At 58.1% G+C, this 21830-nt stretch overlaps 2 protein-coding genes across 2 annotated transcripts; both read right to left on the bottom strand.

The window, feature by feature from the left end:
* Window positions 1–1585: 1585 nt before the first annotated feature.
* Window positions 1586–5783, bottom strand: IFI30 (IFI30 lysosomal thiol reductase). The gene is made up of 7 exons (XM_082651267.1): window positions 5624–5783; window positions 4420–4602; window positions 4260–4334; window positions 3905–3997; window positions 2935–3087; window positions 2701–2754; window positions 1586–2616 (listed from the first exon to the last, which is right to left on the bottom strand). Exons 1-7 carry the CDS (start codon window positions 5738–5740, stop codon window positions 2554–2556), a joined length of 738 nt encoding a protein of 245 aa, XP_082507393.1. The 5' UTR covers window positions 5741–5783; the 3' UTR covers window positions 1586–2553.
* Window positions 5784–8893: 3110 nt separating this feature from the next.
* PIK3R2 (phosphoinositide-3-kinase regulatory subunit 2) lies at window positions 8894–21161 on the bottom strand. The gene is made up of 16 exons (XM_082652283.1): window positions 21079–21161; window positions 18530–19277; window positions 15783–15875; window positions 15394–15435; window positions 15154–15285; window positions 14853–15063; window positions 14266–14351; window positions 14007–14115; window positions 13819–13917; window positions 13489–13669; window positions 13259–13384; window positions 12071–12213; window positions 11663–11839; window positions 10763–10834; window positions 10419–10589; window positions 8894–10096 (listed from the first exon to the last, which is right to left on the bottom strand). The coding sequence occupies exons 2-16, from the start codon at window positions 18849–18851 to the stop codon at window positions 9889–9891; spliced, it is 2172 nt and encodes a 723-aa protein (XP_082508409.1). The 5' UTR covers window positions 18852–19277; window positions 21079–21161; the 3' UTR covers window positions 8894–9888.
* Between the last annotated feature and the right edge of the window lie 669 nt (window positions 21162–21830).

Here is a 21830-nt window from a genome sequence, read left to right as displayed (position 1 = left end):
TAACATCTTTATTGGAGAATAATTGCTTTACAATTGTATGTCAGTTTCTGCTTCATAACAAAGTGAATCAGTTATACATACACATATATCCCTATATCCCCTCCCTCTTGCGTCTCCCTCCCACCCTCCCTATCCCACCCCTCTAGGTGGTCACAAAGCACCGAGCTGATCTCCCTGTGCTATGTGGCTGCTTCCTACTAGCTATCTATTTTACATTTGGTAGTGTATATATGTCCATGCCACTCTGCTTCTTTTTTGTTACATTCAGTATTTGGTTGTATTTTTTAGCTCTGTGATACATTTCTTTAAAAAAAATTTTTTTTAGTATTTATTTATTTATTTTATTTTTGGCTGCGTTTGGGTCTTAGTTGCAGCTCGTGGGATCTTTCGTTGTGGTGTGTGGGCTCGAGAGAGCGTGGGCTCAGTAGTTGTGGTGCGCGGGCTTAGTTGTCCTGCAGCATGTGGGATCTTAGTTCCCCGACCAGGGATCGAACTCCCATCCCCTGAATTGGAAGGCAGATTCTTAAGCACTGGACCACCAGGGAAGTCCCTGTGATACAATTCTATTTGGCAAATTCCTGAAGGTGCATTGGCTGATGTTAGGGAACCACAGGACAGCATTATCAATCCTAATTCCAGTTACTCATTCAAGTGTGAACTTGGCCACGATCCCACCACATTGCGTTTAGTCATCCCCTCAGGCTCCTCTGGTCTGTGATTCTTTCTGGGTTTTTTCTTGTTTTTCATGACCTTGACACTTTTGAAGAGGACCAGTGGGACATTTTGTAGAATGTCCCTCCATCTTGGTTCGGGTGCTGTTTTCTTGTGGTTAGACTGGGGTTCTGGGTTTTTGGGGAGAATCCCACAGAGGTGGTGTCCTCCTTGCGTCAGATGGTGCGTGTGATATCACATGATTTACCCCAGTGCCTCTAACTCGGATCACATGATGTTAACCAGGGTCACGTGAGGCTCAGCTGGCTCACGTGATTAAGGGACGTCTGCCAGGTGTTTCTACTCCACTGTCAGGTTACCATTTCTCCCTTTCCCTACTCTTTGGAATTGAGTTCCAAAATCCAGTCCACTCTCAGGGCTAGAGTGTTGGGGGGGGGTGGAATTAAGCTCCACCTCCTGGAAGACAGACTGTTTCCAGATACAGTTTCACCAGCCAGTTTCAAGAAACTAAGTTGGACTTTTGGGAGCCAGTGCTTACAAAACCCTCACGGGAAAACTGGCTTGTCCCTGGCTTGAGGGTCAGCCCTACAGGTCCAGCCTGGCCAACCAAGATCCTTGCCATACTTTGGGGACATCAAAGAAGAGAGAAATTCACCAAAAGGCACAGATGAAACTGCAGGTGAAACTCGAGTTGTTATCTCCAGTTAACAAATGATAGAGGCTTTTAGAAGTCCACCCTGAGATTCCTTACAGAAACTTCCAGTAAAGCAAACTGAACACCTGCTGCACCTGTGTAAAATAATCAGGGCAAATCCCATGAAACCTGTCAAGGAAGGACTTTCTTTGAGATTTTATTTTTTTATTTATTTTAATTTTTTGGCTGAGTTGGATCTTCGTTGCTGCGCGTGGGGTTTCTCTAGTTGTGGAGAGCGGGGGCTACTCTTCGCTGCGGTACGCCGTCTTCTCATTGTGGTGGCTTCTCTTGTTGACGATCACGGGCTCTAGGGCATGTGGGCTTCAGTAGTTGTGGCTCGCGGGCTCTAGAGCACAGGCTCAGTAGTTGTGGTGCACGGGCTTAGTTGCTCTGCGGCATGTGCGATCTTCCCGGACCAGGGCTCGAACCCGTGTCCCCTGCATTGGCAGGCAGATTCCCACTGCGCCACCAGGGAAGTCCCTCAGCCTGCCATTCTAACTCCTGATTTTGCTGCTGTCTGGGCCTTTTTACACTGGTTCCCCTTCCCTGAAACGCCATGATTCCCCCCCAGTGAACATATTCTTTCAAACTCCCCAGACAAGGTCCCTGCCCCATCCTCTGGCCTTGCCTGGCTCCAGTTACCATTCTCTGGCTTAACCCATAACACCCAATGTGAGGCAACAAAAAAGGGGAGCTAGGGATGTTTGTTGAATTAATAAATACATTTTCTGCCCAATGAACTCCTAGTCACCCTTCAAAACACCAGTCCCAATGTCCCTCCTCCCTATGCAGAACGTTCACTCCTCCTCTGGGTTCTCTAGTGCTGGTGCCTCCCCCTCTAGCCCATCCCTGCCCCCATGGGACTAGGAATGTCTGTCTGGCTCTGCATCCCCTGGACAGGGGGCTTCTCAGGGATTCCAGCACTGTGCAGATCCAGGAAAAGGGGATTTGCTGACTTATCAAATGAACCACAACATCCAGAAGTGTTTATTGAACTAGTTTCAGTGTAGCACCGTTCTCAGTGGGGCGAGATTCTTGATCTCAGGGCAGAATTTTGAGTCTCGGCTTCGTGGAATGTGTAGAAGTTATCTGGATGATAAGTAGTGGCTGCTGAGTCAGGGATCAAAAAATGAGGGCAGGTGGGATCTTGTTCTTCCTGCATCAGTTCCCTCCCAGGGCACCGGCCATCACTTGAAGCAGACTTCCTTGTGGGAGCTGGCTATGAGTTGGCAGACATCCGGCTTCTTGCCCTGGAGGAGATGGCCACGAGTTGGGGTCCTGAAAGGAGACCCTGCCCCCACCAGCTGAGTCCCTCTGCTCCCTGTCTAGCTTACCTGGTACAACTGGCAGACGAGGTGTAAGAGCTGGTCCTTCTCTTTCATGGGTTTCTGCACAAGCAAGACAGGAGGTCATAAGTCCCACCTGCCCCAACCGACCCGTGCTCGGCCCAGAAGGGGCTGCAAATGGCCCCAAGTCTGGCCCCTGCCTCCTGCCTCCCAGCCCAGGGGTCACATCCATCAACCCAGTCCCTGCCTGGGGGATGACCTGAGAGCTGCAAGAGTTCTTACCCCATTGACGACGACCCAGGGCACATACTCGTGGGGTGGCTGCAGAGCGTCCGTGAGCTGGGCATTGATGTGCAAGAGCTGCATGCCACGGTCCCCTGTGGCACACTCCATGATGGAGTCAGGGGACACCTCCGGAGCATAGATCTGCAGGCACTGAGGGCAGAGGGGGAGCTGGCCGGCTGGGGTATTGTCTCAGCTTCCTCCCTGTTATCTCCCCAATGGTCCTCCCACTAGCACCACCCCCCAACCCAAGCCAAGCTTTTGTTTCCTCACTAGCAACAGGAGACAGTTGGGTTCACAGGGACGCAGCAATACCCATAAACAATGGGTGCTTAATACATGCCTGAGTGGAGGCCCCCAAGGCAGGGGCTCAGGCTGCTCCTGTCTCCCATAAGACCAGACCCGCAGCCCGAGCCCTATAGTGTTTTATTTTCCTGAGAGCATCGTACTTGCTCTTCCCTCTGCCAGGAGCACTTTTCCTTCCCCTTCCCCTGAGTCTCCTGAGTGTCCCCTCATCCTTTGCACTCCATACTATGACTCTGCAGGGCCTGGAGGTGTCTCAGGGTGGCTCAGGTCTCTTGGGTAGCCCAGATGTTTGATAAATGAATAAACAATCAGGGCAGATGAGTCACTCCTTTGGGAGTTCTTTTTCATAACCCCCCAGGGAGTTAAGTGGGCCTGTCCTGTCATCTCCTTACCCCAGAGAAGGGTCACCATCTGTGTCCCTGCACATTCCTGTTTGTCCGAGCCCAGCTCGGAGCCATCTTGTCCAGGAAGCCCTCCCTGATCTACCCACGACCCCAGAAGATCTTCGTTCTCTCGATTCAGAGATCGAGGCTTCGAGAGGGGAGGCTGTTTTCCTGGGGCTGCACGGAGAGTGGTAGTCGTGGCCAGCACTTGAACCTGGGTCTGTCTGGATGCAGGAAGGCCAGGGCCCTCCGACCCAGGCTGAGTGAGGGGCATTGCTCACCGGCTTCAGATTTTTCTCCATGTCATCCATTTCCTCTAGGCAGACAATGGTCAGGAAGGCCGCGCTCTTTTCCAGCTGGTCCAACAGGCAGGCCTGGTGGGCGGGGGGGGGGGGGGACAGGCAAGGATGTGAGGGTGGCCCAGAGCACCCCAAGACCACTCCGGGAATAACCACGATAACCACGAGTGTCCACTAATGAAGCGGAGAATGAAGACGTGATTAAGTGGAGGCGCACAGGCAAGGGACGGAGCTGGTTGCAGTCCATCCCTTGTGAGCCTTGATTCCATTTTCCTTATGGTGGGCAGTCTCCCCAGCCTCGTGCCCCCCCCCCCCGGGAACTCTGGGTGCTGCTCACCTCCACCTTGTTAAGCTTGCACTCCTGCTCGCCGTGCTGGCACGTGAACTCCCACCTGCCGCTGATGTTCTGTTCCTGAAAAGCAGTGGGGTGAGTGCTGGCTGCCCCCCCGACCCCCTTCCCCTGGCCACGGGCCTCAGTTTCACCTGTACCCACGCACATGAGCGTTTCCGTAGGGCACCAGCGTGACATTGAGGATTTCCCAGACCATCAGCCACGTCGGGTAGAGCTCGCGGATCAGGAAGTACCGGCAGCCGGGGCACAGTGACTCATAGTAGAGGCTCACGTTGATGGGCGGAGGGTCAGACTTCCAGAGGGGCGCCTGCAGGCACAGCTCACCGGCCTGCATGGAAGGGAGGGATGTGATTCAAATGCAGCTCTGCTTGGTTCTCTTGCAGGAAGGGAGCTGCAAACAGTAGGTGCTCTATCTCACACTCCTTCCAGACCTTGCCAGGTGGAATCCTGACTCTGAGACTTTATGGCATTCCTAAATATTCCTAAATGTCAGTCTGTCTGCAGAATGGATGTGACAAAGATTTGCAAACAGTAGGCAGTTAATGAATGCACAAGTCTTGCTTTCTTCCTCCAGGTGACGTGAAACTCCTCACCCAGGGGACGCCTTGCAGTAAGAATTCAAGGCATGCACATTTCTGGTCTCTGCCGCAATCCTGCCTTCTCATGAGGCATACCACTAAGGCAGGCTCATTCGTTTCCACTTCATCCCTAGAGCCTTGGCCCTGGGCTGAGCAAGGCCCTACATACCCGCTTGACTCATTTATTCTTCCTCTCAACGGGCCCACTGAACCCCTCCCAAGGCTACTGCAGAGGCGGCGCCTAATAGATGTTGACTTCCGACTACAGCTGAGGGGTGGCGGGCGGTCGCGTCTGTGAGCGAGTCGTTCAGCGTCCAGGGCATCTGCTTACTCCGCACCAGGAGCACGCGAGCTCTTCCCCGGCCGAAATGCACCCAATAAGGAGCCCCTAATAAATGCGGTGGCCACGCGCAAGCCGCGTAGCTAGTCTGGCTTCCCCTGGCCTAAAAGAGGAGACTCTGATTCCTGCTCCAGATGTACACAGTAGGTGCTCAATGCACCCTGGGGGGGCGGGGGGAGTTGCGGGGGGATGGGGTGGGGGGACAGCTGAGCGACTCAGACTCCAGTTAGGGAACGGAAAGGGAAAGGAAAGTATGGCCAAAGTGTCAGGATTGAAGCGGGGGTGGGGGGTGGGGCGGCCGGCACCGACCCGGGCAGCGTCCCCTCCGGACCCCGGTCATCCCCGTCGAAGTCTGGGGTGCGGGAGGAGCCGCGCGCACCTCGCCCGGGCGCTGGTCCCCGCCGGCCCGACCGCCGCGTCGCCTTCTCTACCTCGCAGGGGGCCGCCCCCTCGGGGAGTATTTCCAGCGGGGACGCCCGCGCCGCAGCGGCGACCTCCAGCAGCAGCAGCAGGAGAGGCAGGAACGGCAGGAGAGGCGACGAGGCCATCACAGTGGGGGCGAAAGTGCGACGGCGGGAGCAGCGTTCCGGGGAGGAAGCCGCCTTTAACCAGGCGGTGGCCCAGCCCCCAGGCCGGACCCGCCTCCCGGTGCACACGCCTCTCGGGGGCCGGGGCTGACGTCTCCAGGGATCTCTACTTTCTCTCTCTCTCTGGGTCTTTCTTTCCACCCCGACCCCACCCTCATCCCACCGCCCGCCAGGTTCTGGGCCCCCAATCCCCTGGACAACGGGCTGCCCTTCGATCTTCCCCGACACTTCCCTGTAATCAGCCCCGTCCAGCCCTGTGAGGTTGGGGCTTTAGCACCTTGGGCGGAGGATAGGCGGGGGCTTAGAGACAGAGACACGGAAAGACCAAGAGATAGGAGGATCTCTATGGGTCCACGGATCCCTCTGGGGGCCGCCAGGGTGCTCCAGGCCCCTGGTCCTAGCCCGGGAACCCCGCCTCCCCATCCCATGCTCTGGTGAGGTGATCCCTGGCCTGGGAGCGGGCAGCAGCTGAGCAGCCCCGGGCCCTTTCCCCTAGCCTGGCCCGGGCCCCCCTCATTCTCAACCTCCACCCCCTCCCCCTCTCAGGCTCCAGAGCCCAGACCCTCCAGATCCACCAGCATGGTCCCGTGGGGCTGACTCAGGCTTGGCCACAGCTGGGCCAGAAAGCAGAAGCCAGAGCAGGGAGGGGCTCACTTCTCTTGGCTCCCTCACCCCTGGCTGGGGACTGGGGAGAGAAAAAAGCTGGTGTTCCTTCTTTCCACCATCCAAAGGCTTGAGGAGGGGGCCACCCCTGTCCTCAGCCAGCGCCCTTGTCAGAAGAGGCCCGGGTTGGAGCAGTCATTATCTGAAGCCTGTACTCTGTACATGGAGCAGGGGTGGAGGATTGGCCCCGTAGGACCCAAACCCACAGGAATCAGCTCTGGGACGGTGTGGGCATCTCAAGAGATGAAGCCTCAACTCATTCTGTAAAACGGGAGAAGTGAGGTTTGGGGAATAAAGCTACCATAGAGGGCTCGGAGCAGAGAGAGTTGCCCCAGGCTGGGTGTGGAGGTGACAAGGTGAGCCTGGGGAGGTGTTGACAGGACAGTGGAGCGGGCAGGGAGAATAGCCCAGATAAGGGCTTGGCGCTGGTAGTGTTGGGGGAAGTAACTGAGACGTTCAGACTTCAAGGCCTTGACACGACACAGATTCGGACCCCACCAGAGAAAATGCTCACCCATGGGCAGGAAAACAACCCAGTCCTCCGCTCCACAGCCCGTGTACCGCTTCAGTTCTGGGGAAACCCTGGCCCACGTGGCCACATTCATAGCAGCAGGTTTGGGAGCTGGAGTTCCCCTGAAGTCTCCACTGCGGGATGATCCCCCCACCCCATTCTTCTGAACCCTTAACAAAACCCACTTCCTTTGTGAAACCTCTGCAAGACTAAACAACACAACTTTGGGGAACTAGTGTGTGCTCGGTCCTGTACTGGGCAGGACAGAAGAAATAGCAATAACTATAATTGCTACTATTTTTCCGGTGGTTATGAAACACCAGCCCTATTGGAGGAATTCATAAATGTAACCTCACCCATTTGATCATGGAACCCTCAGAGGTGTCCACTGGGGGCAGGGGTAGAAACTATTGACCCTACTTGGTAAGAGGAAGCATGATCAGAGAGGGGAGGTGATGTCTCTGAGAAAACACAGTTGATTGAGTGTGGGGACCGGCTAGAGGCTCTGTGGGCTGTTCTCTTGTGCCCCCAGGCTCCACCCGGCTGGACTCACGGGACTGAGGTGAGCTTTACCCTGCGTCCACCCATGCAGTGGGTGAAGACCGCAGTGGGGGCAGAGTCCGGCTGGAGTTATTTATGGGGTGCCTCCTGACTGACCACTCAGCGGGGACAGTGCTTGGGAAGGACCAGAGCTCTGAGGCCAAGGGAAGCAAGTCCTGTCCCTCTGAGAGCGCAGTGGAGAGATGGGTCAGAGGCAGCCTGGTTCCTTCATCGACCTGGGGCTGCCTCAGACATGGTGGACCCTGACAGGTGCTGTATGGGGAGAAGAAAGGTCAGAAGGTTCCCAGCCCCGGGGGTGTGAGAGGGGAGGATAGAGAGACAGGGACCTTTGGGAGGAAGAAGATGGTGAACATGAATCTGCATCAAAGACAGCATGAGGGGGCTTCCCTCGTGGCGCCGTGGTTGAGAGTCCGCCTGCCGATGCAGGGGACACGGGTTCGTGCCCCGGTCCGGGAGGATCCCACATGCTGCGGAGCGGCTGGGCCCGTGAGCCGTGGCCGCTGAGCCTGCGCGTCTGGAGCCTGTGCTCCGCGACGGGAGAGGCCACAACAGTGAGAGGCCTGCGTACTGCAAAAAGTAAATAAGTAAATAAAGAAAGACAGCAGGAGTACCCAGCTCAGTGTCCCCTGGGACATGGCAGCCGGCGTCAGGGACAGGTGTGGAGAGGGGGTCAGTGGAAGGTCAGCAGGGAGGGCCTGGCACTGCAGACTCCTCTGGGTGTCACGGGAGGGGTTGTGACTATTAAGCCTGCCTGGCAATGAAGCTACACATCAGAGGGGAGGTGACTTTCTGGAGGGTAGGGCTGGTGGCTGATTGCCGGAACTCCAACTCAAACTTGGGGGCCAGGGAGGAGCTGGGCCAGGGTCTGCCTGGGGTCCCCCCAGCAGGCCAGGGTGTGGGGCAGAGCTTGGGGTCTGAGCCTCTCTGCTGTGTGACCTTGGCAGGTCTCTCAACTTCTCTGGACATGAGCATCTAAACTGGGGTTGGGGGACTTCCCTGGTGGCACAGTGGTTAAGAATCCGCCTGCCAGTGCAGGGGACACGGGTTTGAGCCCTTGTCCGGTAAGATCCCACATGCCGCGGAGCAACTAAGCCCGTGCGCCACGACTGAGCCTGTGCTCTGGAGCCCGCAAGTCACAACTACTGAGCCCACGTGCCACAACTACTGAAGCCCGCGCACCACAATGAAGAGCAGCCCCTGCTCGCCACAACTAGAGAAAGCCCGCACGCAGCAACGAAGACCCAACGCAGGCAAAAAATAAATTAAAATAAAAAATAATAAACTGGGGTTGTGGGGGTGGAGGTGGGGAGGAGGCAGGGGTTGGCAGCCCGGAGCTAAAGAAGCCTGTCACCAAAGACAGAAGCATTCATCAAGTTCAATGTTTTATATCCACATCAGTATCAACGTACCATACAAAACCGGCCTGCCAGCCTGGCCAGGCAGGCAGGAGGTGGGATGGGGTGGGGGTCCGTGGGCGGCATAGAAAACCAGGGCTCTCGTCCCAAAGAGGAGAGAAAAGAGGGCTTTACGTACAGTCAAGGAAAAACAAAATCAGAGCCCGACATGATTGAGAAGCCTTGAGTCTGCGTCGCGTAGAGGTGCTGTGGGCAGCGCTGCGTGTCGGCTGCCCCAGAGGTGCTGGTGGCCTCAGTTCCTGGGAGGCCTGGGGTCAGCTCATGAGTTTATTTTTACTTATTTTCTTTTTTGGGATTACTTCTTGGCAGCAGCCCCATTGTGGTGTTAACTGGGTTTCACTTCAGGATTTGAAGGGGAAGTTGGGGTCTGTGGGGCAGGTCCCGCCTGGCCCCAAACGTCATGGATGAGGTTCTTGGAAGTGGCCAAGCAAAGTTCCTTCCTGCCCTGATCCCAGGTCTATGGCTTAAAAATCGGGGTACCCAGGTCGGGGCCGCACAGCCCGGAGGCCTCTGTAAACATGGCAGGTGCAGCCAAGGTGGGGCTTTGGGGACCCCAGGGGCCTGTCAGGGGCAGGGCACAGGGGTGTGGGTGGCCAGAGCTGCAGGGAGGGCAGTGCCGGTAGGGGAAGGGGGATGGAGCGGGGGAGGCGGGACCCCCACAATAGAAGGAAAGAGACCAAGAGGAAAAGAGAGGACAGACAGATGGAGCTAGAAAGAGACAAAGTGTGACAGCGGGAGAGATGCACAGAGACTCAGAGAGATGGAGAGACAGGCAGACATGGAGGAGAACCTGAGAGAGACAGAATTGCAGAGAGCTAAAGAGAAAAACAGATAGACCTGAAGACATTCACAAAGACGAGAGAGATGGAGAAAACCCAAGAAAGAAGAGACAGGTTCAAAAAGATGGAGACCGCGGATGTAGCTGCCACCCCAGCTGGGCCAGTTCTCCTGCTCAGAGCTCAGCGGGTGGCAGGTGGGGGCCCGGGGCCCGGGGCGCGCACAGGATGGGCAAGTGTGACGGTGAGCGCGTCGTTGTGCTGCACCAGCGAGGCGTGCTGGTAGTGCAGCACCAGCTCCTTCAGCGACCCATACAAGTTGTAGGGTTCTGCGAAGCCAAAGCCCGTGGCTGTGCGGTAGATGACGCAGTGTTTGGTGTCACCGTCTACCCTGTGGGTGCAGGCGAAGGGGTGGGTCAGATGGTCCCCCACCAGGCTCTCCCAGCCCCGCCCCCCTATTCCTGTCAGGTGACCCTGCCTGGGATGTATATTTCCCCCTTTCCTGGATGCTGGATGCCGACCCGGTCCAGACCCCGCCATCTCCTGCTTTGGTACCGTCCCAGCTTCCTCCCCCGTCCCCAAGAATCCAGGGCTTCTTCCTGTCTTCCCCAGGCCTAACATACAGGTGGCACTCAATGAGAGCTCTCGGAAGGAATGGGCGGATCCCTCCTCCCCACCTTCAGTCCACTCGCGTTCCCTTGCCAGGCACTCACACCACAGAACAGGCATAGCAGCCCCGCTGGCTGCTTTCACGGATGAGGAAGGTGCCATCTCGCTTGCCACTCAGCATTTCCTCAGCTTGGGTGCGGTTGATCTTGCCTACATACCATGTGCGTTCCTCGTGGTGGGGGAGATCATCTTCATCCTCCATCAGTGAGTACTGGCTGTGGGGGAGGCAGGGAGGAGCCCTGGTCACTTACTCGTTAGCCTCCAAGGTCCCCCTGCCACCTGGAAAACTGTCCCTCCCTGGTGAACTCCTATTCATTCTGCAAAGCCCACCAAAAATGGCCCCTCCCCTGGGACGACCCCTCCCCCCCACCACAAATTGGTCACTCACTCCTCAGTCTCGTTCTTGATCCCCAACCATTCATTGATTTTCTTCTGCCGGGCACCTTTCTGAGTGAGCCACCTGGGGGGAAGAGGAAAGGTGGGCTCCTGCCGCTCTGCTGGTAGGGGAACAGCAGCTGCAACACAGGCAGGGCGAGCCACCATGGGCCAGGCCAGCCTGGTTGGAGGCAAGGGCTGACAAACGCAGGTTCTGGGTGTGATACCCCTGGTTGCCACAAGGGGTCAGCCTTGGCCTGGCCAAGGACCACTTGAACCCAGGTGGACTCCCCAAGCTCTGCCAGGGAACCCCCCTATTTATTATGTTTCTGTTAACACTTTTTGAGACTCTGGATTGTACCATCATGGCAAGGTCTTATCACTATCAGAGGCTCAGTCCTGGGGACTACACGGTGGTGCACCTTTGCAGAGGGCAGATTTACAAAGGACTTTGAAAGGACCAAGTGAGCTAATATGTGCAAGGTGCTTGGCACACAACAGGTGCACATGAGCGTCCAAGACCCAGGTGGAAGAAGGAAGCCCCTGATGAAGTCCTCAGTGGGTCAGTGGGCAGAGGAGGGATCTTGGGCTCAGGCTGGGCGCCGTGTGCTGGGTGGCACAGTTGGCATTCATGGAGTGGACCCTGTCGGAGGCTCCCAATGACCTGGCCTCGTGAGAGCAGTGTTCCCATTCCACAACTGAGGCTGAGGCCGCCGCACAGGGAGCCCTTCTGAGGGGGCTGGGAGGGGCCTGATCGAGAGGGAAGGGGCTGGCAGACAGACGAGGGGGCTAGGGGACCAGGTAGGGCTAGTTGGTGGAGAAAGCAAGAGTGAGACGCATGCAGAGGTCACCTCGCCAGGTGCCCCTGCACTAACGGGGGGATCCACGGGTGAGCGCAGAGCCAGGCACTCACACGAGGTACTGGTCTCTGATCTTGCGCAGCTGCATGAGGTCTGGCTTGAGGCTGTTCATGCGCTTGTCAATCTCTCGGTTGTCGGAGGCCTGTGCCCGCAGCTCCTGTTCCAGCTTTGTGCGGCTCTCGTGGATCTCAGCAATACGAGACTTAAGTCGCTCTGAGTTCAGCAGGATCCTGTGGGAGGAGTGGCTCAGAGGCCTCAGATGGCTCCCAGTATCTAAGCCTTTGGACATGCTGTTTCCCTGATTGCTCTTTCTGGCAAACTCCTATTCATCCTTCAAAGCCCATTTCAACTGACCCTCTCTTCCCCTGAAACCCAGGCTGCCCTCTCTGTTTCCGTTCTTTCCCCACTTGTGCTGTGTCAGATCAAGGTGCAGTAGGGCAGGGCAGAGGAACCAGACTCACCTCTGCATCTCTTTCTCATTGCCCTCACGCCGGAAGCGCTCCAGATATTCCTTGCTGCACTTCTCCTGTGTCTGGCCCTGCTCTTCAAAGATCTTGATAGTCTCATTGAAGGCCTCAATGGCTGTGCGCTTCATCTGCAGTTCCTGGAGGAGGGGGTAAATCTGAGCACCTCCTGGGACTCCATCCAAGTCCCTCGTGAGGGATAAAGGCAGATCCCAACCTGATATGGAGACTTTGCTCAAGCTGTTCCCTCCACCACGTGCATCGTTCCTCTAGCCCCTCCTTCGCCAAACGAACTCCTATTCAGCCTTCAAACCCCACACTCCCCAAACCCCCTCTTCCTTTAGATCCTCCTTTAGGCACCTTAAAAAATACCTGGGTCTGTGAGCACGGCTGAGAATTAATGATAAATCTAGTTGCTACAATTCATGGGGCTCCTTCTCAGAGTAGATGCTGCACCAAGCACCTTCCATGCATCATCTCATAAAACCTCCCAAGAGCCTCCTACAAAGTCAGAACTATTAATGGGGAAACTGAGGCTCAGGGGGCCTAAGCCATTTCCACGGTCATGATGTTCCTAATTGATCCCAGACAGGTATCTTGTCCACTTAGAACCTCAGGTGACCCATCACTAGAAAGGGGACAAGACAGAAATTGCTCAGGGACTACAGGGGAGACAGAGAAATTCCCTGCTCGAGATGGGATGTTCTATCTGAATAAGTTGCATCTCAGCTTACAAAAGAAATTTATTAACACAGTCCTTGAGTAATAAAACCTCCCCCCACTTCCTTGTTTTTAAAAGACACTGCTCTTTTCCATGAGCTCCCGACCCTTTGTCTTAGGCAACTCTTTGTCAGGTGGTTATTATCATTTTGAATAACATCCAGGTTGAAGGGGATGGAGAAGTAATTAAGACTCACGGTTCCAGTTTCCAGATGGGGAGACTGAGGCCCAGAGGCTCAACCAAGACATCTCCCACAGCTCAGCCGCTCCTGGGAGGCTGGTTGGTGCCTCTTCATCCGTTTTGTTTTTTTGTTCTTTTTAGAACCACATACATTGATTTCTATGTTTTTAGGGTGGTCCCTGGTTGTAAGAGCCTGCTGTGACCTAGAAGTGGACGTCTGTCCCTGTGGCCTTGGCACTGCCCCTCCGTGCCTGGGTCTCCCGGGGTGCGCTGGCCCGCGGTACCTGGGAGGTGCGTGTGTACTCCTCGTAGAGCTGGTCATACTCGCGGCTCTTGTCCTGGTACTGCTGGTGGTAGACCTTGAGCTGGGCGCCCACTGCTTCCACACTGTCCTCCTTGACGATCTGGTCCTGGGGATACCCGGTGCCGTCAGGGAAGCTACCTGGGAAACAGGCCCAGGGCCGGCCAGGCACCACACCCCCCACCGCCCCCAGCTCCCACCCCAGCCCTGCACCTGCTGGTACTTGGACACCGGGTAGAGGAGCCGCGTGTCCAGCTTGGCGTTGTACTGAGCCAGCGACTCGTGGCGGTAGTGGGTGATGAGGTCCACGACAGAGCAGAAGGTGAGTGGCTCCGAAAAGCCGTAGTGCCCGTCTCGGTGGAAGACCTTGATCAGTTTGTTGTTCCCACCTTTCCTAGGGGCGGGTGAGAGAGGGTGTCAGCAACCAGCAGCATCCGCCAGACCCAGCAACGTCCCACTGGCTGTGCGACCCCCAGTCCTCTGACCTGGGTGTTCTCCCTCCCACCGCTCACCCCTGGTCTCCCTGAAGGGACAGGCCCCCACCTGAGGGTCAGCGTGTACTCCCCCTGGATCTTGCTAGATGCATCTCGGACCAGAAAGGTGCCATCAGGTGTGTCCCGCAGTTTCTCATTTACCTCCTCCCTGTGGAGACAGCCAGGACTGGGGCTGCCCACTGGGAGACCCGACCCCTCAGGCTTTGCCCACCACGTGGCTCCACCCCACAACCCTACCTGGAGATGTCACCCCAGTACCACTCAGCATCCTGCAGGGAGGGCGGGTTGCCCCCATTGGCCAGGCCTGTGGGGGCTGGCTTTGCCTTGGGGGGTTTTGGCGGCAGTGCTGGGGGACAGGAAAACAAACGCACACTGAACACCAGTTGTATACCGTGGCCAGCTCCCACTGCGACCAAGCCTGCCGATGCTGGCAGGGCTCCGAGTCAGCATCCTTGGTCCCCAATGATAGGAGCTAATAAAAGGGGGTGGAGGTCACCTGGGGGCGCAATCTCCTGTTCCTCCAGATGTTCCTGAAGCAACTTCTCCACCAGAAGCGTAGGGAAGTCGGGGGTGGCCTCAGTCCTAGGGGGAAGGGACGTGTCGTGAGCGCTGGGTAGGGCCTGGTGTGCACAGGGCCCTGCATGTGCATGTGCGTCTGGCGGGGGGGTCTACGTGAAAGCATGCGAGGGGAAGAAGAGTAGGTGACGCAAGCTGGTGTGCGAGACCCACTACTGTTTATGTATATGCAGTTAGCTCCCAGTAAGTATTCATACAACAAACAACAGGAGTCAGCATGTGAAGGAAGGTACAGACACCACCCAAGTGCCGGCCCTCCGGTCTAGGCCTCATCGCCTTGTCCCAAGCCCTGCTAGAGTCTTCCTGGACCTCAAGTCCCACCCCTTGTTATCTTTCCTAGCTCGCCCATCATGACAGCTCTGGCCTCTTCCCCCGCTGGGCCCCGTCCACACTCCTTTCTCATCGTCTAGACCCCCACCCTGGCTACGTCTCCAGCCCTTCCTCCATCTAAAGCCCCACCCCTTTTTGCTCCGGCTCAGCCCCGCCTCCCCAGCCCCGGCCTCTCACCCGTCGGGAGCGCCCCCTGGCGGCGGCGAAGGCGACGGCGCCCGCAGCAGCAGCGGCCCGAAGGCGGTGCTCAGGGCACGCACAGCTGGGCCCAGGGCTGGGGCGCGCCGGGCCACCCGGCCCAGGTGCTGGAGCAGGAAGCGCAGTGTGAGCGCGCTGTGCAGCGGCAGCGTCGGGGGCTCCAGCGCTGGCCCCACGGGCCCCGCGGCCTCTGCGGACAGACGGCCAGGGGAAGGTGAGCCAGGGCCGGCACCCGCCCGCCCCAGCGCCCTTCCCAGTCCGGGATTCCTGCCAGACTCACCCCGCAGGGCTCGGTGTGCCTCAGCCGCGGCCTCGGGTGTCACAAGGGGTGCGGGCAGCGCCAGCAGGAAGCCCTTCACGCCATCTGTTAGGGCTGCAGCGTCCCACTGCTCCATATCGTTCAGCGACCAGTCTGCGGGTGCAAGGGGGATACATCGATCCAAGACGGGTGCAGGGAGGGGACATCATCCGTCCAGGGCAGGTTCCTCTCCCACTCTTGCCCACTGAAGCTTTCCCTCACCTGTGCGCGCGGCGGGTGCCTCAGGCCTGTAGCTGTCTAGCCCTGTGGGGAAGGGGATGGGGTAAGTCAGTGCCACCCCACGTGGCAAGGCCAGCTCTCAAATGCTGCCTCGACCCCCGTGTGGGGTCTGGGGTGGCTACTAACCTCCCAGAGGTAAGAACAGGGGGAGGGGAGGGAAATGGTGGCAGAGGGCACGGCACATGCAATGATGGGGTCTACATTCCCCTGGGAGTTACTCCTTCCCCAACTCAATATGGAGGCCCAGGACATCCAGACTCAAAGACACTTCCCATACAGAGTGAGCCCAGCAGCCCTGTGAGGGAGATGAGCTGCCCATCACCAGAGGCAAGCAAGCAGAATCCAGGGGTTGCAGCCAGGCCGAGGCTCACCTGTCCGCTCAATGGCCTCCACAAGTTTCACCAGGATAGGGGGAGCCACATCAGGCGGGGAGAACTGCTCGGGTAGGTCAGGGAGTGTGAGGCCTGGCAGGAGGGGAAAGAATGTTGGCAGGGTCCCTAGAAGGACCTGGGCCCCTCTCTTTGCCTGCTGCATCTCAGCCCAAGTGCTTGGCATCTGGACCACCACTCTGGGGGTGGGGGGCGGACAGAAGGCCCAGCTGGTGGGGCTGGGAGGGCTGAATTAGTGGGAAACGATTTTCTAGGTTAAAATATCAATTCACCCAACTACAGAGGCCAGATATAGTTGGCTGACTAGTGTCCTCCCAAATGGTATGTCCACTTCCTAATCTCTGGTACCTGTGACTGTGACCTTACTTGGAAATAGGGTCTTTGCGGATATAATTAAGGTAAGGATTTCAAGATGAGATCCCTAAATCCAATGACTGGTGTCTTTATAAGAGGCCATATGAAGAGAGAGGCAGAGATTGGGGTGATGTGGCCACAAGCCACGGTACACCTGGAACCCCCAGAAGCTGGAAGAAGCAAGGAAAGATCCTCCCCTAAAGCCTCTGGACAGAGCACAGCCCTGCCCACACCTTGATTTTGGACTTCTGGTCTCCGGAACCATGAGAGAATAAACTCCTGTTGTTTGAAGCCACCAGTTTATGGTAGTTCATTACAGCAGCCACAGGACACTCATACGGCAGGTTTAGGGCTCTGCCATTGCTTGCTGTGCAACCTCAGGCACAGGACCCACCCTCTCTGCGCCTCAGATTCCTCAACTGAGAAACTGGTCGATGGAATCATCTCTCCTTTCTCAGTGGGAACAACAAAGTGGTTGAAGAGAGTAAAAGGAAAATATCCCAGCTGGATCAGAACACCTCATTCCAAGGACCTTTCTCCATTTTCTAAGTCATTTTGCTTTAAAAAAAAAATTCCCCCCTTTTAAAAATGCTGACCTCCTTCCATGTCCCAACCCCACCCCACCCCCAGCCCCATGTTTCTGCCCCACCCAGCCTTTTGTGCTCAGGCGCACTCTGCCTGCACGGCCACCATTGGATGCAGCTTTGGCCCTTGGCGGGGACGCCCTGGCACACAGCAGGAGCAAGCTGGGGCCTGCGGGGCCTCCCTGAATGATGGGCCAGGTGGTGCCTTGAGCTGAAGAAAGGCCCAGCTGTGTCGGAAATGAAAAAAAAAAAAAAAAGTGAGGGAACAAGGGGAGGTGGGTGACATCCCAGCTGGTAAGGGGGCTCTGAAATTCAACTTTGAAATTTGCCTGTGACCAGTTTGCAAAGCATGGAGGGAGGTCCCATCAGAATAGGCATTATCCCCATTTTACGGATGAGGAACTGAGGCTCAGGGAGGGAGCAACCTCCCCGTGGGTGCACAGCCAGACGGGGGCGCAGGTGACATCAGGGTTCGGCACGCAGCTCCCTGCGTGGAGTTGAATGGAGGGAAGGCAGGCAGCTGCAGCCTGCTGCCTGGTGGTCCCAGGATCCCGGAGGGTCAGGGCTTGAACAAAAGGACAAGTACCCCCCATTTCCAGATGAGGAGACTGAGGCCTGGAGAGGGCTGGTCCTAGCCGATGTCACATAGTCCTGGAAGATTTGGAGGGTGGGGCTGGGTGGCCGCCGGGAGTGGGGATGTGTGTGGTGTCTGGACCCAGGCCAGGCACAGGAGGGAGGCGGCTGTTACCAGGGGGAGAGGCAGATTCTGGCTGGGAGCCCGGATGGGGCCGCCTCCTGCTCCTCCAGGCCGAGGCGGGACGCAGGCCCCGGCCCTGGAGACGCCAGATGCTGCGAAGCCCAAGCCAGCAACCGTGCTGCCTCAGCACCCCGCCATTCCACCCCACGCTGTGGGACTCTGGCCTGACCCTCTCTGGGCATCAGTGTCCCTCGGGCACAAGACCAGGCAGGCCATCGGGTGGGGCCACGGTGCCTCCCAGGGGCTTTGGCCTTCACTGGGTGACCGCCCCTGAGCGAGTGGTTCGACCCCCTTGCACCTTGGTCTCCACATCTGTACACAGGGCCTCACTGGGCGGCTGTGAGGGTTGGAGCAGACCACGCCGGGTGCTCAGCACTCGTCAGCCTCCTCCCCACAAGCTGAGCCTCTGTTTCCCTGGTTGGAACCCACACACCCTGCCCAGCATACAGCCCAGCACGCAGCAGTTGCAGCGTATGTTCGGTGCCCTGATTCTCCACTCCCAGGACACTCTTTGTCTGCAAACCACAAGATGAAGCTAAATTGAGCCCCTGAATCTTACTGGACAGTCCCTATTGTCTTCAAAATCAATCCCACGAAGTCCTTGAGGTGAGGACCCTGCCCCTTTTCTCACTCTGCTCCACCTGACGGCTTGTTCCCTGAACCCGTCATGACCTTCCCACCTCAGGGCTTTTGTCCTCGCTGTACCTGCTGCCCGGAGCCCTTTACCCCCATCTCTCCTGAGAGGCTCCTTCCTCACAGCATCTGTCATTCCCTAATCACGTTCTGGTCACTTCTTGAACCAGAAGCTCCATGAGGGCAGGGCCAGGCCTTGCGTCCACCACTCGGTGCCCAGTGCCATGAACTGCATCCAGCCCTTGACAGCAGTGTAATCAACATTTGCTGACCAACCAAATGTCCTTATTCCTCCTCTCCTGGAAGAAGCACCATTGCCTCATGGGAGAGAAGAGGAAACTGAGGGTCTGAGGCACTCCCCCTTTTCCCCAGCCCTGCCAGGGCCCCTACCTGTTGCTCACCTGGCTCAGGGGGCCCATCTCGGGGCCTGGCAGGCAGTGGGCGTGGGCCACGTGGGCGAGGCCCAGGCCGGGCCAGGGTCACAGGCCCTAGGAACTCAACATAGGTGCCAGGGAAGTCGCCGCGCTGCCGTGTACGCTCATTGAGGCCAGGCATCCAGCCCACGCTCTGTGGGCAGCGCTCGCTGCCCTCGGCCACGCCCAGCGCCTGCAGGGCTGCCCTGCTCACCACCAGCACATCGCCCGGCAGCAGCTCCAGGTCCTCCGGCCGCTCCCGGCAGAACGGGTACAACGCACGGTATTGGAAGCCCTCGGCGCCAGCCATGGCTGGGCAGGGTGGGGTATGGATGGTCAGGTGGCTGCTTGGGGCCCCAGTGGCCCCATCAGCCTGGGGTGGGGGCCAGGAGGGTCCGCTGGGTGGGCTTGGGGACTCAGACCTCTATTTCCACCAAGAAGGTACAGGTGACCACAGGGGATGCTCACGCCTTGCTTCCCACCATTGTTCCACGACCCTGACAAGGGTCACTCGTTGCTCGGTCCACCATTCGTCAACTGGTGGGAGGGGGTCGGCAGCAGCGTGATCTCAGGTCACTCAGCCGCTGCGTCCCCCCTCAATCCGTAGGGCTGGGCTGGGCCGCTCACTCCCTCGCGTGGGGAGCCATCGGCTCCCGAGGCTGGCGGCTCTTCCAGCTGCGCCAGGCGAGGGGGCCGAGGGCACAGGCTGTCACCATGCTCGGCTCGGGACGCCGACCTAAGGGGAGAGGGGCAGGGCAGCATCAGCCAGTTTGGACTCCTGCCACCCCCAACTCAGAGATGGGCCCAAACACCAGGTTAGAATCCCCTGACTCATTGGGTAACAGGGGGCCAGTCCCTGCCCCCTCAGTTTACCCAGCTGTAAAATGGGTACAATAATAGCCCTCCTTTGGGGTTGTTGGGTGCAGAGCTCCAAAGAATCTGCCCCGGTCATATTGCATGCTCAGCAAACAAGCTCTTCATCATCCCTGTTAGAGATGGGGAATCTGAGGCTCAGAGCAGGGAGGTCTTTGTTGGACAACTCAATGGGCCAGGATGCCAGGACTCAAAAACTCAGATCCGTCCAACTTCACAAGGCCCAGGATAGATGAGAGGAGGCAGCAGCCACATGGCAGATAGTTATACCCAGAGTGGGTAGGGTGTAATGGGTGATGCTCAGGGTGCTGTGGGAGCCCCGAGGAGAAACTGGGCCAGCTGAGCACAGAAGGAGGCATCAGGGGCAAAAGGCGGTAGGAAAGGAGGTCCAAGCAGAGGCCCTAGCACAGGCAAAGGCCTAGAGGTGAGTCCAAACAAATGGATCTCTGATCACTGCAGGGGAGGAGGGAATGGGGGGGGGCGGTGTCCAGACATTGCTCAGTTTGGTGCCCACAGTAGGTACTCAAAACAGAAGGGGATTGGTGGGAGGCCAAGAGGACCTTAGCCCCAGGGTAGACATGGAGCCAGTAAAGGGTGAAGGGAAGGAGGGCACTACGACTGCCAAGAGGGAGGCTGCTGGATGCAGGGGCAATGATCACTCCTTAGGAGCCCCCAGTCTCAGGGAGACACAGCCCAGCACAGACACGTTCTCAATCTCAGCCCTGCAGGTTCAGTCCTCCAGAGAGGTTGGGGGGTGGTAGGCGGTGCTTTTCCTAGGGGCGGGTCCTCCAGAGGAGAGGAGGGGGCACTGGCCAGAGGAAATAGTACAGGCAAAGACTTGACAGCAAGAAATGCTTGCCGAGAGTTCAGGGTGGCTTTAAGAAAGCCGCAGACCACGCAGGGCCTCGAGTGCCAGGCAGAGGGTCAGACTTTATCCCTCAACCACGGGAGCAGCAAGAGGTGTCCAAGCAGGGAGCACAAGCTCCACATTCCAGGACGCCCCAACTTACCCACTCCCTGGCCCCTGTACCCCCACTCTACAGGTGGGGAAACTGAGGCCCAGCGAGGGGGACGTCCAGGAAACCGCCTAAATCCGCTTGCCTGCCCGCCTCCGCGCCCAGCTGAGCACACGTTTGCACACGCCCCGGTGTGCGCGCCTGGGAACCAGCGCTCCCCGAATCCAAGAGGCGGGTGGAGAGGCCAGGCCTGGCTGGGGTCTTGGCGGCTGGACTCAGGGCCTGCGCGCTCACGCGTGTGCAGACGCGCACTCGGGCCTGCGTGGACCCCGCAGCCCAGCCCAGGGGCCGGAAGTGGAGTCGACCCTCTACCGTCTTGCACCCCACTATGCCCCACACAATGCCTGGGCGCCCCTCATTACTGCTCGATGCCCCACTCCCGGCAGGGCCTCCCTCAATTCAGGGCCGCAGCTCCAACCCCTTATCTCTGCCTAGGGTCCCCCGTTCCGCCCCCATCGTCCGGGGAAGGCTGCAACGCAGCCAGGTCGAGCCAGAGGCCTCCCGCTCCCTGCGGCCCCCAATTCCCGCGGGGCCCGATGCAACCCTGCTCGCATTCTGGCTTCCACCGTGGCCCCACACTCTGCCTGGGCGCCCCGCATCTGACCGAACCCCCAGACCGGCCTGCCACGCGGACCAACGCGGACTTACCTGGTCGCGGCCGCCACCGCTGCTGCCGCGGCCGCCGTCACGCAGAGCCGAGCCAGACCCGTGGCTCCACCGCGGCCGCCGTCGCCGCAGCCGCGGGATCCCCACCTCCGCCGCCGCCGATGTTCCGAACGGTCGGGCCCGCCCCCGGCGGAAACGACCGAGCGTATTCGGGCCGGGAGGGTGCAATGAGGCCGAGGCAGAGCCTGGGAATGCTCGAATGTTTCCGGAAAGAGCCGAACGTACTCCCGCGGGACTGGAGGGTAACGGGGTGGGGGTGGGGCGCCCCGAGATAGCCGATCATTTCCGGAAATAGCCGAACATAATCGGGTCAGATGAATAATTCCGAGGCTGGGCTCGGCTCGGCTCGGCGGGACTCAGAGATGCCCGAGCGATTCCGGAAATGACCGAGCGCGCTCCCCCTGAACCGGCAGAACAGAGGCTGGGCCCCGAGACTTCGGAAAGTTTCTGGAAAGAACCAAGGGTGCTCGGTCCCAAATGAGGCCCTGGGAACTTAGATCTAGGGGCGACCACCAGCTTCCGGAAACTGCCGAAGCATGGACGGCTCCAGAGGACGAGTGAGGTGGCCCAGAACTCAGGAAATGGAGGCGGCAGGGTTGGGGGGAGGGACTCAGACAGAAAGCTGCGCTTTTCAGGAAACAAGCTGAGAGCCGAGAAGGAGCCGGAGTTGAAAGCCGGGGTTTCCGCGGTAGCCCAGAGCGTCTGGCAACAGCTGAACTAACTCTCTCGGGTAG

Source organism: Grampus griseus (genome assembly GCF_964374135.1).
Source record: "Grampus griseus genome assembly, chromosome: 3".
Lineage (NCBI taxonomy): Eukaryota > Metazoa > Chordata > Mammalia > Artiodactyla > Delphinidae > Grampus > Grampus griseus.
Note: the sequence above shows the minus strand (reverse complement) of the source record. Positions and strands in the feature narration are given on the sequence as shown.